This window comes from Mastigoproctus giganteus, chromosome 3 (assembly GCF_048544385.1).
Source record: "Mastigoproctus giganteus isolate SK-2022 chromosome 3, ASM4854438v1, whole genome shotgun sequence".
Taxonomy (NCBI): Eukaryota; Metazoa; Arthropoda; class Arachnida; order Uropygi; family Thelyphonidae; genus Mastigoproctus; species Mastigoproctus giganteus.
In genome coordinates this window covers 34065088-34077302 of record NC_143577.1, presented here as the reverse complement: position 1 = coordinate 34077302, position 12215 = coordinate 34065088, and the positions used below count along the sequence as shown (strand labels likewise).

Below are 12215 nucleotides of genomic sequence, written 5' to 3'. Positions count from 1 at the left end.
CACGGAAGCATCACAAAACTACAGGATTAATATTCCGAAAGAATTATTCATTACAAGAAGACAAATGCTTTTTTTAAACCATCCCGACATCCCATTTTCAATTGCGTACATCATTGTGGTAAACACATTTATTCTTGTTCCCAGAATCGTTTATCGTTCTGGCTGAATAATATTCACGCATTCCAAACGTAAAAATGATAGATTAGTGTCGTCTGCCATGTCCATTTCTTTGTTATCATTGCGAAGTGTTTACAATCAATCATGCTTGTCTGCCGACAGCCGCTAAAAGTGGAAGTGTGCGCAAAAAAACCTTTTTTTCTTCTCCATCAGCGTGGGCCAGTTGGATTGATTTCAATTATGTATTATAAGTTCCCCGCTCTTCTCAAGATAGAAGACATTCCATACTGAATAATGGTTAAGAATTAAAGAGTACGGGCGACCGAAACATTTTCTTTTGTTATTAAGCATTTCTTCTTCTTCTGTCTTGTAATTTAATGAAAAGTCAGCGTTTGATGTAAAGGTTACAAGTGGAATGGCAATTTGTATTCATCCAGTGCACGATCAGCAATATAGAGTTTCGACTTCGAAGAAGAATGCAAGGAATCCAACTATTTTTTTAATGATCTTGTGATTATTTAATTCTGCATGACGCCTGTCCTTCGGTTTAATCCGAAGTTATTCGGAACAAATCCGGATGACTTCGGAAAATGAACTAAACAAAAGCATTTCTTAAATTCACCAGCCAGTTTTAATCACCCAGTTTCAATTTAGGTGTGAAAGTTTTACTTTTATGTTAGCATCTTAAATAACTCGACCTGTATTTCACAGGATCTGGGTCTCAACTATGCCCCATGTTCTCCCATGGCTTGTCAAGCTAATGGTAACCTTTATGGCCATCAGGTGGCGTTCGATCATGCGGATCCAGACAAGCTGTTGTATCAAGAACCACAGGACTTCAAAGTGCAGTATGCAGGCAATTATAGCAATGGTAAGCACCTTTTTTTTCATGTTTATAGCAATTTTAAATACAATTAAACATTAAAACGACGGATTTGGATCATTCCTTTATATTTTTAATTTAAATTGCATATTTAAACTTTCAATACTTTAAATTTTGAAATCAAATAATGCTAATGATAATTGTTATTTAATTTACTATTTCAAATATAAAACTAATAAATATTTTATTTACGTTATATTATGTACCCTAGGATTCTTCTCATATGTACTCTAAATTTTGTTTGAATTGGATTGTAAACACAAAAGTTCCATATCCGCCATCTTGGAACAAGATGGCGGATATAAATTAAAGTAGTCTTTGGAAAGTAACCGAAAATGTTGCTAAATACTTTATAAGACTTATTATTACTTAAGAAAACGTTGTTATAAAGATCAAATTCAAGAATTTTTGTTCTTAAAATCAAAATAAAACTACAAAATAATTTACAGCGTTTATATAAAATTTTTAAACCATTTAGAATATTTTTCCGTTTTTTTTTTTTTTTTTTTTAATTAGATTCTACGACATCGAGGGAATATGCTGTGCCTGATGTCACGAAGAGTGTGACTCCGACTGCACCTCCGCCAGCCCCTACTTCTAAGCCAAACTTCCCTCATACATTACCAAAATCATTGCATCAGCAGCCATCAGAGCGGTACTATGCCGCAACAGACGTTGTAAAGCTGCCGAATATCCAGGGAGTGAGCGGAAATACTGTGTATGCTGTACCCAACGTGGAACTGCTCAACAGGGAGGATAATCCGGTCCGAGAAATTCCCCGACATCGACTCCATTTTCTAGAGAAATTAGGGGAAGGCCAGTTTGGAGAGGTATGTTAAATTTGGCTAAGGTTCTGAGGATATTTAGAAAGTTTACATCCCCTTACTGATTAATCCTCCAATTCTAATGAAATTAGGCGTCTCCACGAACTTATAATAATTATTATTACAATCAATTCATTGCAAATTGCTTCACCCAGGACAGTTATCCGGTAGAGGACTCTCTCAGAACCATTCGGTTTTTCTGAAGTTATTCGAATCGATTCACTTATTTAAATGTGAAATTAAGCTATCTTTGATTAGTAATATCTGGAAGTCCATTTTATGTTTCTGTACAATTGCCCAACAGCTATTAAGCTACTCAATTATTTTCCGAATTTTCTGACTACCACTTCTGTATTTTTGACTCGTCTAGAAGAATCCCATTATATTACACGGCCTTCATTTCTGCGTACATTTAATGTGTTAATTATGAAGCGTTTTGTTTTCTCTAGAATATATATTGACTACGTTATTGGATTCTTTTATAATTTTATCGAAATAAATATTGCCATTTTATCTTTATGAGGCACCCATAGAAAGATGGGGATTCGATATTGGTAGGACGCGTTTAGGGATAATCGAATAAACACGTACAAGGGTTTCGTGTGGTTATGCCTACTCCAGACTGGCAAGGAAATCTAATTAACGTGCTACTGTAAATCGATCTAATACGTGTAGGAATTAATTAACGGATTAGAGTCGTTATTTTATAGAGGAGTGCTCCCTTCACTGTAATCTGCCTTTCGACCAGTTCAACGTGGCTGAAGCCTTTCAGAATGGATTTCTGAACTTGATCGCGTTGTCGAAGAATACTTTGCTCTGTTCGGTACAATTATATCATTTATCTGATTTTATTATTCCTTAATACGTTTACTAACTTCATAATCATTTATTATTATCTTATTTGAGCCTGTGTGACTCAATACGTTGATCAGATGTTCGATATTTGTTGCAAAGGTTTAATTATCAGCTATACTGTAAGTTAATTTAAAGTTAGTGCATGGAAAATCCTTGATTCTATATGATAGTGTACACTATTATATAGAATCACGAATGTGGGTCAATAAAGGTGAATTTCATTATAACTTTAAAGTGGTTTGTTCCAGAAATAGGTCCCCGAGTGAAAAGATCAGAGACGAGATTAGAATCCTGACCTTTCCAAAACAGTGGCAAATAAAAACTTTACTGCCACGTTACTAACCACATACCACGAATGCCATTTTTGTAATATAAAGAATCTAATGTAACTATTGTCATACGATGGAGAGCACGTGCCATTGGATAGTTAGTTCAGAAAGTTAGATTCTTGTTTCGTTAATATCACGTTCGATACTACTCATGTTTTGGACGCTGATGGTTCCAGGATTCTTCCTTCAAAAGGTTTCTTGCTTGCTCTTTGAAAAAAAAAAAAAAAAAAAGAAGTTTCTTCAGCAGAATCCCAGGACCATGATGGAACCATTTAAGCCAATCAGAGTTGGGCATTGTATTTTGATTAGTTTGAGTGATTCCCTCCGGGAACTTGGGAAGTACAATTGGTTAAAAGAATTCGAAGTGGCAGGTTGACTTCTGACTCGTTTAGCTTGTACACATCGCATATTTCGAATGATGTGCCTAAAATACAAATTGCGTTATGCGAAACGTGCATCTCGAATTCGTGTAACTCCAAGGATGTTTGTATTGTCAACTTTTTATCGAAGAAATGTTGTATGGCATACAGTGATATGAATATGAAGCAATATAATGGAATATGCCAGTGAAAAATGGGAATTCACCTTAATGGACTCATTCTCATATTTCTTACTATATGTTTGTGTGTGCGTGTGTGTGTTTCTGCTTTCGAGGGTGGATCCATCAAAGTTCCTGAACAAAATTAGGCAGTTTATTTTCTGATCCTCTTAAAACGGAAGCGTATTTTTTTGGGAGAAGAGGGAAGCCATAATGATTTCAATACTTTTTTCAGTTACTACATCTTTGTGTATGTTTCTCTCAAAACACTGTGCTCCCTTATCATGGAGGGAGGAAGAGACCAGCAAAGATGGAAAATTCAATTTAAAACTCACAACCCAAGGTATGTATTGAGTTTCTTACTCACAAAATTCGAATTATTGAGTACTTATTAGGATCACTACCAGTTTTTATCCTCCTGTACTGGAAAATATTTTTGAGCTGCAGTTAAATGTATCGAACTGTAATTCTCTTCTGAGACATTTTGAAGACGAGAATAGTTCTGGACAGTTGACTGAGAGAAATGTGAAAGATTCATTTTGTTATTTCAGTATTTAAAGCATCCACGAATCGATTTCTAAGAAAGAATTTCTAAATACTCCAGTAAACTGAAATTGGTCAAAATGGAAGGAAAACCATGTTCGGAACGTTTTAAATTCACTCAAAAAGGAATTTAGTTAACGAAAAATCCATAATTAAAATTTCGTTACGAAAAAGGATTGTAATATCGATTTAATTTTTGTGAAATTAGATCGATAAATGAAAAGTTCAGGAACTTTGTGATCCACCCTCGCTTCATTTGTCTCATTTTATTTGTAAACCAAAAGTGCGGTACTCGAACCCACTCTTAATCTCGCCTTCTTCTCAGGTGCACTTATGTGAAGCTGAAGGAATACCAGAACTTATCGATGTGCCTTGCTATGGAAATAAGACCTTAGTAGCTGTTAAAACACTGAGGAAGAACGCCACAGAACAGGCACGAAGTGATTTCTATAAAGAAGTTAAAATCTTATCGAGGTTACGGGATCCAAACATAGTTCATGTGCTTGGGGTGTGTACGAGGGACGAACCTCTATGCATGATTGTTGAGTACATGGAAAATGGCGACCTCAACCAATTTCTGCAGCAGCACGTGCCAGACACCACCCCTTTCAAATCAGCAAGTGCTAAGACACTGAGGTAAGGGTACTCTTTACGTATTCACTGGAAGTTTATTAAAAACTAGTTCGATGATTTGAAAGGAAGAAGAAGAAATTAAAATTTATTTCCATCTCTCACTAAGACGGAATATTCTTCTTTGGCAATATTTCTACAATAGGTTCTTTGTGTGCTAAAGTTGCCAGCTGTGCTTTTGAATTGGCCACAATAAATGTATAGAAGATTAAAAATTAGCAATTAATTTAATTTTTTTCATTTTATTTGCATTTTATGTCAATAATAGTAATTAGTAGTTCAATTCAATCGAATTTTAGGGTATAAATTCATGGATAAAAAAGACATTTTTTCTGAGGGACTTCGCTTTTTCAGATAAACTGAAAATTTGCGAATGATCTCTTTTTATATTTCGATATTCTTTAATGAAGTTGTCGCACTCTAAACTAGTAAATATCCCAGCATACCTTTTGAAAGGTCTCCCGATTAAATGAGATTTAATGAATAAAAAACTGTTTACTTCTACTTACATTTCTCAAAGCTCTCGAAGTTTTTGATTGCCTTTAAAGTCTCTTCAAGAAAAACCTAATTAGTTTCGCTAGGTTTTGAATCACAAATGTTTGACTTGTAGACGGTTTTAATTTAAGCTCATTTTTCTTTCCATGAAAATTAATACCAACTGATATTATCTTTAAAAAACAGTAGATAAAAGACTTAATTTGGTAGGACAAAATTCACCAGATGACGTTATTTTAGAAATCAGTGATTATTTAACGAATTTTAATTGGCAAAGGTTGAGTATTCTGTCATGAGTCAGTTAAATATGGCAATTGTTAATATCTCTGCAGTGGATTTTGATTTGGCATACTGAAATTATTTTACCTCTTCCTTTACAGTTATGGCAGCCTTATTTATATGGCGACTCAGATCGCATCAGGGATGAAGTACCTGGAATCGCTCAACTTTGTGCATCGGGACCTGGCCACCAGAAACTGCCTCGTGGGCCAAGCTTACACTATCAAGATAGCAGATTTTGGAATGAGCCGGGATCTGTACAGTGCCGATTATTACAGGATCGAGGGAAGAGCCGTTCTCCCTATCAGGTGGATGGCATGGGAGAGCATATTACTGGTAATTGATGTATTCGAGACTTTTTTTAAAGTTGTTTCTTATTCAATTATTTTAGATATTTTTAAATCCTAAATAGCCTTATTTTCTTAACAATGTTTAATTTTAAATTATTTTCTTAATAATATTTAATTAAATATATTTTAAATGTTAATTAGGTATTAATATTTAGTTATTAAGATAGACAAGGCACATGAGAAAACGTTGCACGATGATTATCCACCCAAAGATACAATTAAGAACAGTATTCCTTGATTCCTAGAGTCACCAAAGATGTACTGAGGGCTGAATGACCCGTGACTGTGTCAACCACAAAAAACAATGATGCATGACGACCTAATTTTGACGATCATCAGATTGAGTTACAGTACAAAGCAAAGACATAAAACATATCCTACGAACAAGTCCATTAAACTGTCGATAAAGAAATGGCCGTGAAAAAATTTTCAGCGAACGGGGACCCAAATGATTTTAAAGCAGACCAGAAGAGGGGGGGGGGATATTGAATTGTGCACTTCATTATCTTATTTTTCTCTTGCTTGATCATTGGATCATTACAATGAATCAGAGACCTGTGGGTCTTCCATGACAATATGGTCGTTTTGTCATTTGTTACTCGTTTGGAATAGACACGCATAAAGACATCATTCACTGGCTCATTACAACCATTATAACCTTTACATAGACAAGTCAAGTCAAAGTATTTTATTATTTTTTTGGCGTGCTCCAGGGTTCCCCCTATTCGCCGCTGAAAGTAATCTATACATTCTATACAATTTATAATGATTAATTATACATAAAAAGTACAATGGTTAATTATACATAAAAAGACTATATACAATGTTCGTATATAAATAAATACTGGGCTTCGGAGTCCAGCAGACTGATCAATACACCAGGTAAGAGTAATCCAAAGAAACAGTCCATTTTCTTGTCGTAATCAACAACCTCGTGAAAAAACTTAAAAGGTCTCCCTACCCAAAATAGAGGTAGACCAGGTATTTTGCCACACTCTACAACATTCATTTCTCATTCTTTTAATGTCTACATTTTCTTGGAAGTCAGTATTATATGTTATACCATTCACAATCCCATTAACATTTTTTATTCTACAATATAAAAGATAGTGTAACATTACTTCATATTGGATTGGCAGTCGTAGTGTGAATTTTCGCACCATAAAAATTTCGAAAGCCGCCATAAGCTATTAAATGCTGGGCATTATACATATCATACGATGTTACTGAATAGATAATGACGTATAATATGTACTGTCTTATTTAATTATAAATAAGGCTTCGTGGGTAGCACAGTTGGCAGAATCGCCGTGCTCCCCACACTGGGTAGAAAAGACCTGAGTTGAAGTCCTGTTAATGATGAGAGGGATTTTGATGGGCCCTTCTCACAACATAGCTGAGTTAGTCAAGCGAAGGTAGCATGGTTTTTTTCTCCCAGAAACCCTGATTTTTCGTCCAGACAACAGAAGATCCACCGCAGAACTTACGCAATTTACAGACTGAGCAATATGGCCTTAGTGGCCGATGCTCATAAAACCCTACTATAATAATACAGTAATAGTTACTGGCCGTCCTTCTCTGAGCCCTATCCAGGATTTCTGTATCTTTCTTTGTTGCGGTCTCCAGACCTGGATACGGTGTTCCAAATCGCCTTATAAAAAGGGATAATGACGTCTTTCTCTCTATTAGGAAAGACTCTGTTAATCAGAGACAGGATATGCTTTGTTAGCCTCCTCTTTACACTGTGTGAAAAATTTCATCTTCCTACTGGATCGTAATACCTAAATATTTTTTCTTCTTGGGCTACCTTTAACCTTCTTTCCTCCTAGCTTATGCGTAACTCTAGGTTTTTTTCTCAGCCAAATACATAACTTTACATTTTGAAGCATTAAATTTTAGTTGCCATTTTTCGGACCATATATGCAACCGATCGAAGTCTTTTTGGAGCACCATGCCCTGGCTCGGATTGTTAACCATCCCGTCATCTTCCAGTCATCACCAGACTAGGACAATTGCCCTCGGATACTCTCATCAGCATCATTTATGGAAGCGGCAAGGGGCTCCACTCCAATCCCCGAGTGACTCCACTGGTCCATCCTGAAGGGACTGACCACTTGTAACAGCTTTCTATTTCCTCTCTCTTAGCCAGGAAATAAGATTATCATGAACAGTTCTCATCTGATTAGTTTTATTCACATTAAATTAAGTCATTGTAATTTTTTTTTAAATATGTCAACTTTCGTCTTGAATACGTACATGAACACTTTTCACCATATTCTACGATACCTTTTGTAAAGTTTGAACGTCTGTGTTCGCAATTTCATTCTGCATATTGGCTTTCAGTTCCTCCACTGTCTGTTGATTATTGTTCCACACCTTTCAGTAATCAAGTGGAACCAAGCTTCATCAATGAAGGTATAGGTGTAACCTGACAACACTGTCCTCATGTACGGTTACCAAAATTATATAAATTAGTTCTTTCATTTTGGGTTTGGCGAATTTTAAATTATTCTATTGCAGTAATAAGATTTTAGTTAATTGATATTTTAATTTTGTCTCTGTTCGAAGATGCGGATTAATTATGCTTATGTACATAAATTTATCTTGTTGTAGTCTAGTTTATTCATAGATTTGAACAAAACTATGTTGTCAGTGGCGTGCTTTCCAGAAGCTGCATTTAAACTTAGCTGGCTCTCTGCATTTGGTGCCTTTTAGTAACATTAACTGATTAGCTTTGCTAGTACGGAAATCTATTGTCCCAACATACCTTCCTGTAATTATTACTTATGCATTCTCTACGGTTTTTTTTTTGTTTCAGCCCTTTCCTGGAATTTCCAATGATCACAGTTCTTTACCCCAGTTAAACTGATTGGCTGGTCTAAACACAAAAGTTTAAAAAGCTTCACATAGCACGTCATTGAGCCTTTGCAGTTCCATGTTATATTCGAAGCGAAGCATGCATCTCATTCATTATGCAGCGATCATTACCAGGATTGTGCACTTTCTTGTTTTTACTACAAGTTTCTGGATAATGAAGGCCGATCAATTTTTAATAGTCCACGAACACAGACAAAGTTAGTAATACTTGAACGCTAGGGAAGTTAACTCATTCGCACACCGCGCACCCAGTATACAGTGGGTTTTAATGCTGCAGCAGGCTCATTAATAATTTATAGCGAAGACTTCCCGGTATTAGAACAAATACTGAGATTATTTTTTCAGTAGAAAAATGCGCATCATCAGCACTTAGTTGGCAGAGGCAAACTCGTTTGATTTAATGAAACATTTCGATCAACAAGCAGTGCCTCAAAACAATTTTAAGATTTGTCCTTGTTTATTTAGATGCTTTATTTTGCTTCGTATTGACAGCCACGTGAATGCTAATTTCTTTGTTTGTTTTCTTTTCTTTTACAGGGGAAGTTTACTACCAAGAGTGACGTGTGGGCTTTCGCTGTGACAATGTGGGAAATTCTGACTTTTGCCAGGCAGCAGCCGTATGCTGACCTTGGCGATGAAAAGGTTATCGAGAACGTGGGACACTTTTATCACAACGACGGAGGGCAAGTGTACCTGCCCCAGCCCGCAAATTGTCCGAAGGAAATCTACGATTTGATGAGGGAGTGTTGGCAACGCAACGAACACGATAGGCCAAATTTTCGGGAGATCCACCTGTTCCTTCAGAGAAAGAACCTTGGATATGCTCCGCACGTCTGAATCTTCGTCATTCGCCGAACTCATGCGATTTAAACCACGCCCTCGGACATGGTCGCTGCCGTTGCACTCCAAAACCCATGAGCACAGGATTTTGTTCGAAACAAACCTACACGCCGGAAGTGACGTCACTGGAAGGGGCGCTTTTCGTGGTGCTAAGGAATCTTTGACAGTCTACCAGTGTTAGAGGGGGACTAGATGAACCAATGAGCTTTTAGAGGTCTTAGGAGCTTTGTGAAAAAAAAAAACATTACTGTGAGCAGACAGATCTTAATTTTTATTTTTTTTTTGTATGTATGTGTGTGTGTGTGTGCGCGCGCGCGCTTAGGACTTTTGGATGGCTGCCTTGGTCACGTGATCTGACAAGTCGAAAACCCATCTTCGTTTTGTTTGTGGTGATAAAGAGACTATTATGGACCCCCAGAAACCCTTTGAACTGAGTAATTGTCATTTTTCGTCTCAATGGGTTTTTTAAGATATTGAGCCATATCATTTCTTCAGCACTTTTTTATCAGTAAAAAATTAACACACACCCACCCAGACACACACATACACAAACAGAATGGCGAATATTGTACAGTATATGACAACGAGATCTAAGCCTAGAGATGACAAGCACCATTGATTGTTTTTGCAAGGATTCACTGCTTACCGTACTTATCGATAGTTTTGGTGCACGAGAAAAAAAGAAAATGTCTATTTGTGTACCGTGTCTTTTAGTTAAATCGATCATTCTTGGCTCGTGATATGCACGCAATGCACCCTATTCCCAACCCCATCATCATCACATTTCAAACAGCTGGAAAAAAATCTTTTTTATGTTTGTTCACTTTCCTCTAACCCGGTTCCTAAGATAATTCAACGATCTATAGTGTGGTGATACAACTGACTTCGATACTCGAGAAGTCTTGGGTTTTTTCTTAATTTTTTATTTCCATTTCGATGTAGACCGTGTCCAATATGTACGGAATGAATGTATACTAATATTCTTAATAATACCACTATAACACTTACATGCTCAATTCTTCATTGCACCAGTGTTTTAAAACTTACTTATCTCAATGTGGTCTTGTTATTCAAAGTTATTTTCAACATAACAAACACAGATCGAACATATACTGCCACTCAGCCTTATACCTTATATTTGCTTCCAGCTCATTACATTTCTAACCGTTGGACCCATTCTATTCAAACTGTTATTTGGTAAGTTTTGTTTTTTTCCCCATAAGTCAACGTGGTTTCTTATATTCTGTGATAACTTATTCCCGATTTTTGCCACCATTTTTTATTTCATCTTAAATAATTCATTTATCAAAGTCGAAATTATTCATTTATGGACTCTAAACAAAAAAAAAAAAACCGCATTGCAAATGGACAGCGGGTTATTTTCAATTCAAATGCAGCATTTTTTAGCCATAGAACAAATGAAAAAAAAAAAAAAAAACAACAACGGATAATTCAAAATAAAATTGTATCTACTGTTATAAGTGTTAGGGAAAAGGATTTAAATACTTAAATACTTTTTTCCAGACTATTTGGAACAGTGCTAATATCTATTTCCAGTGATAATATTCACTAAAGAATTGTCTTTTTATTTTTCTAAATATCTAACCCAAGTTGGTGTAAGAACTGAGAGGGGGAAAGTAAAAAAAAAAATGTTCAGTGAGAACCGAATAATTGGGGAAAATGTATATTTGATGCTTTAGCAAAATAATCCAAACTCTGTGGACTTGGATCAGAGATATCCTAGTTTTTCTTGAATTTCTAAACAGATATACCTTTCTGAAGCAGAAATAAAAAAAGAAAAAAAGAATGTAATATTTCAACACAAAAAAGCATTGAAATATATAGAGGTTACTAACATCGTGAGGAAAAAAATATGCTTTGTTTTTGTTTCCATAAAATATGAGAAGTGTTCATCAACAAAATATTCTCTGTATGTAACAAATAAGGTTTTAGATAAATCATTTGAATGGTGAAATTCATTGTAGTAAAGTGTAGGCGAATTAATGGGTATAAGGACCTAATAATAGTAGGGAATATTTGTAACAGTTCGATTAGGCAACATAATCTTTGACTCGTGAAAAAAATTGATTTGACGTCCAAATAAAATATTTTAACCATAAAAATTGGTTAAATATTTGATCTTAAAATCATCTTAGGTCAAACATTTGACGTTAAAATCATTTTAGGTCAAACATTTGACGTTCAAATCATTTTAGGTCAGAAGTTTTGACCTTCAAATGACTTGAAGGCCAAATATAGTGACTTTCAGGATACTTTGACCTTCAAGGCCAAATATTGTGACTTTCAGGATACTTTGACCTTCAAAGTCAAATATTGTGCCTTTCAGGATATTTTGACCTTCAAAGTCAAATATTTAACCTTCAAAAGATGATCGTCATTTTACTCATACTCGCATGCAAATATTCATTGATTCGTGTTTAAAAATCTAAAAATCCTTTTAAAATTGCCATCCCCGCCAAAAAATCCGAATAAACTTCTGAAAATCAGGGGGATGTAGTGGAATATTCCCTACTGTATCGATGGTTTATACCCATTATTTCCAATTGCAATTTTGTTAGCTAACATATTACTAAATGCCTATAGAAATTATGCATTTTTTAGTTATCACTGACGTGACAGTCAGTTTGTTAATTA

General features: G+C 35.4%; 1 protein-coding gene across 5 annotated transcripts in view; it reads left to right on the top strand.

Moving 5' to 3' along the window:
* Nucleotides 1-10995, top strand: part of Ddr (discoidin domain-containing receptor 2) — a 496805-nt gene extending 485810 nt beyond the window's left edge. For 3 of the 5 annotated variants that reach the window (XM_090369236.1, XM_090369235.1, XM_090369237.1), the window contains 5 exons: nucleotides 829-988; nucleotides 1517-1830; nucleotides 4415-4725; nucleotides 5595-5829; nucleotides 9258-10995. In XM_090369236.1, coding sequence (XP_090225362.1) covers nucleotides 829-988; nucleotides 1517-1830; nucleotides 4415-4725; nucleotides 5595-5829; nucleotides 9258-9557 — 1320 coding nt within the window. In that variant the 3' untranslated portion in view covers nucleotides 9558-10995. The remainder of the gene's footprint in view (nucleotides 1-828; nucleotides 989-1516; nucleotides 1831-4414; nucleotides 4726-5594; nucleotides 5830-9257) is intronic. The other 2 variants (XM_090369238.1, XM_090369239.1) reach the window with 2 other exon arrangements.
* Nucleotides 10996-12215: the final 1220 nt, after the last annotated feature.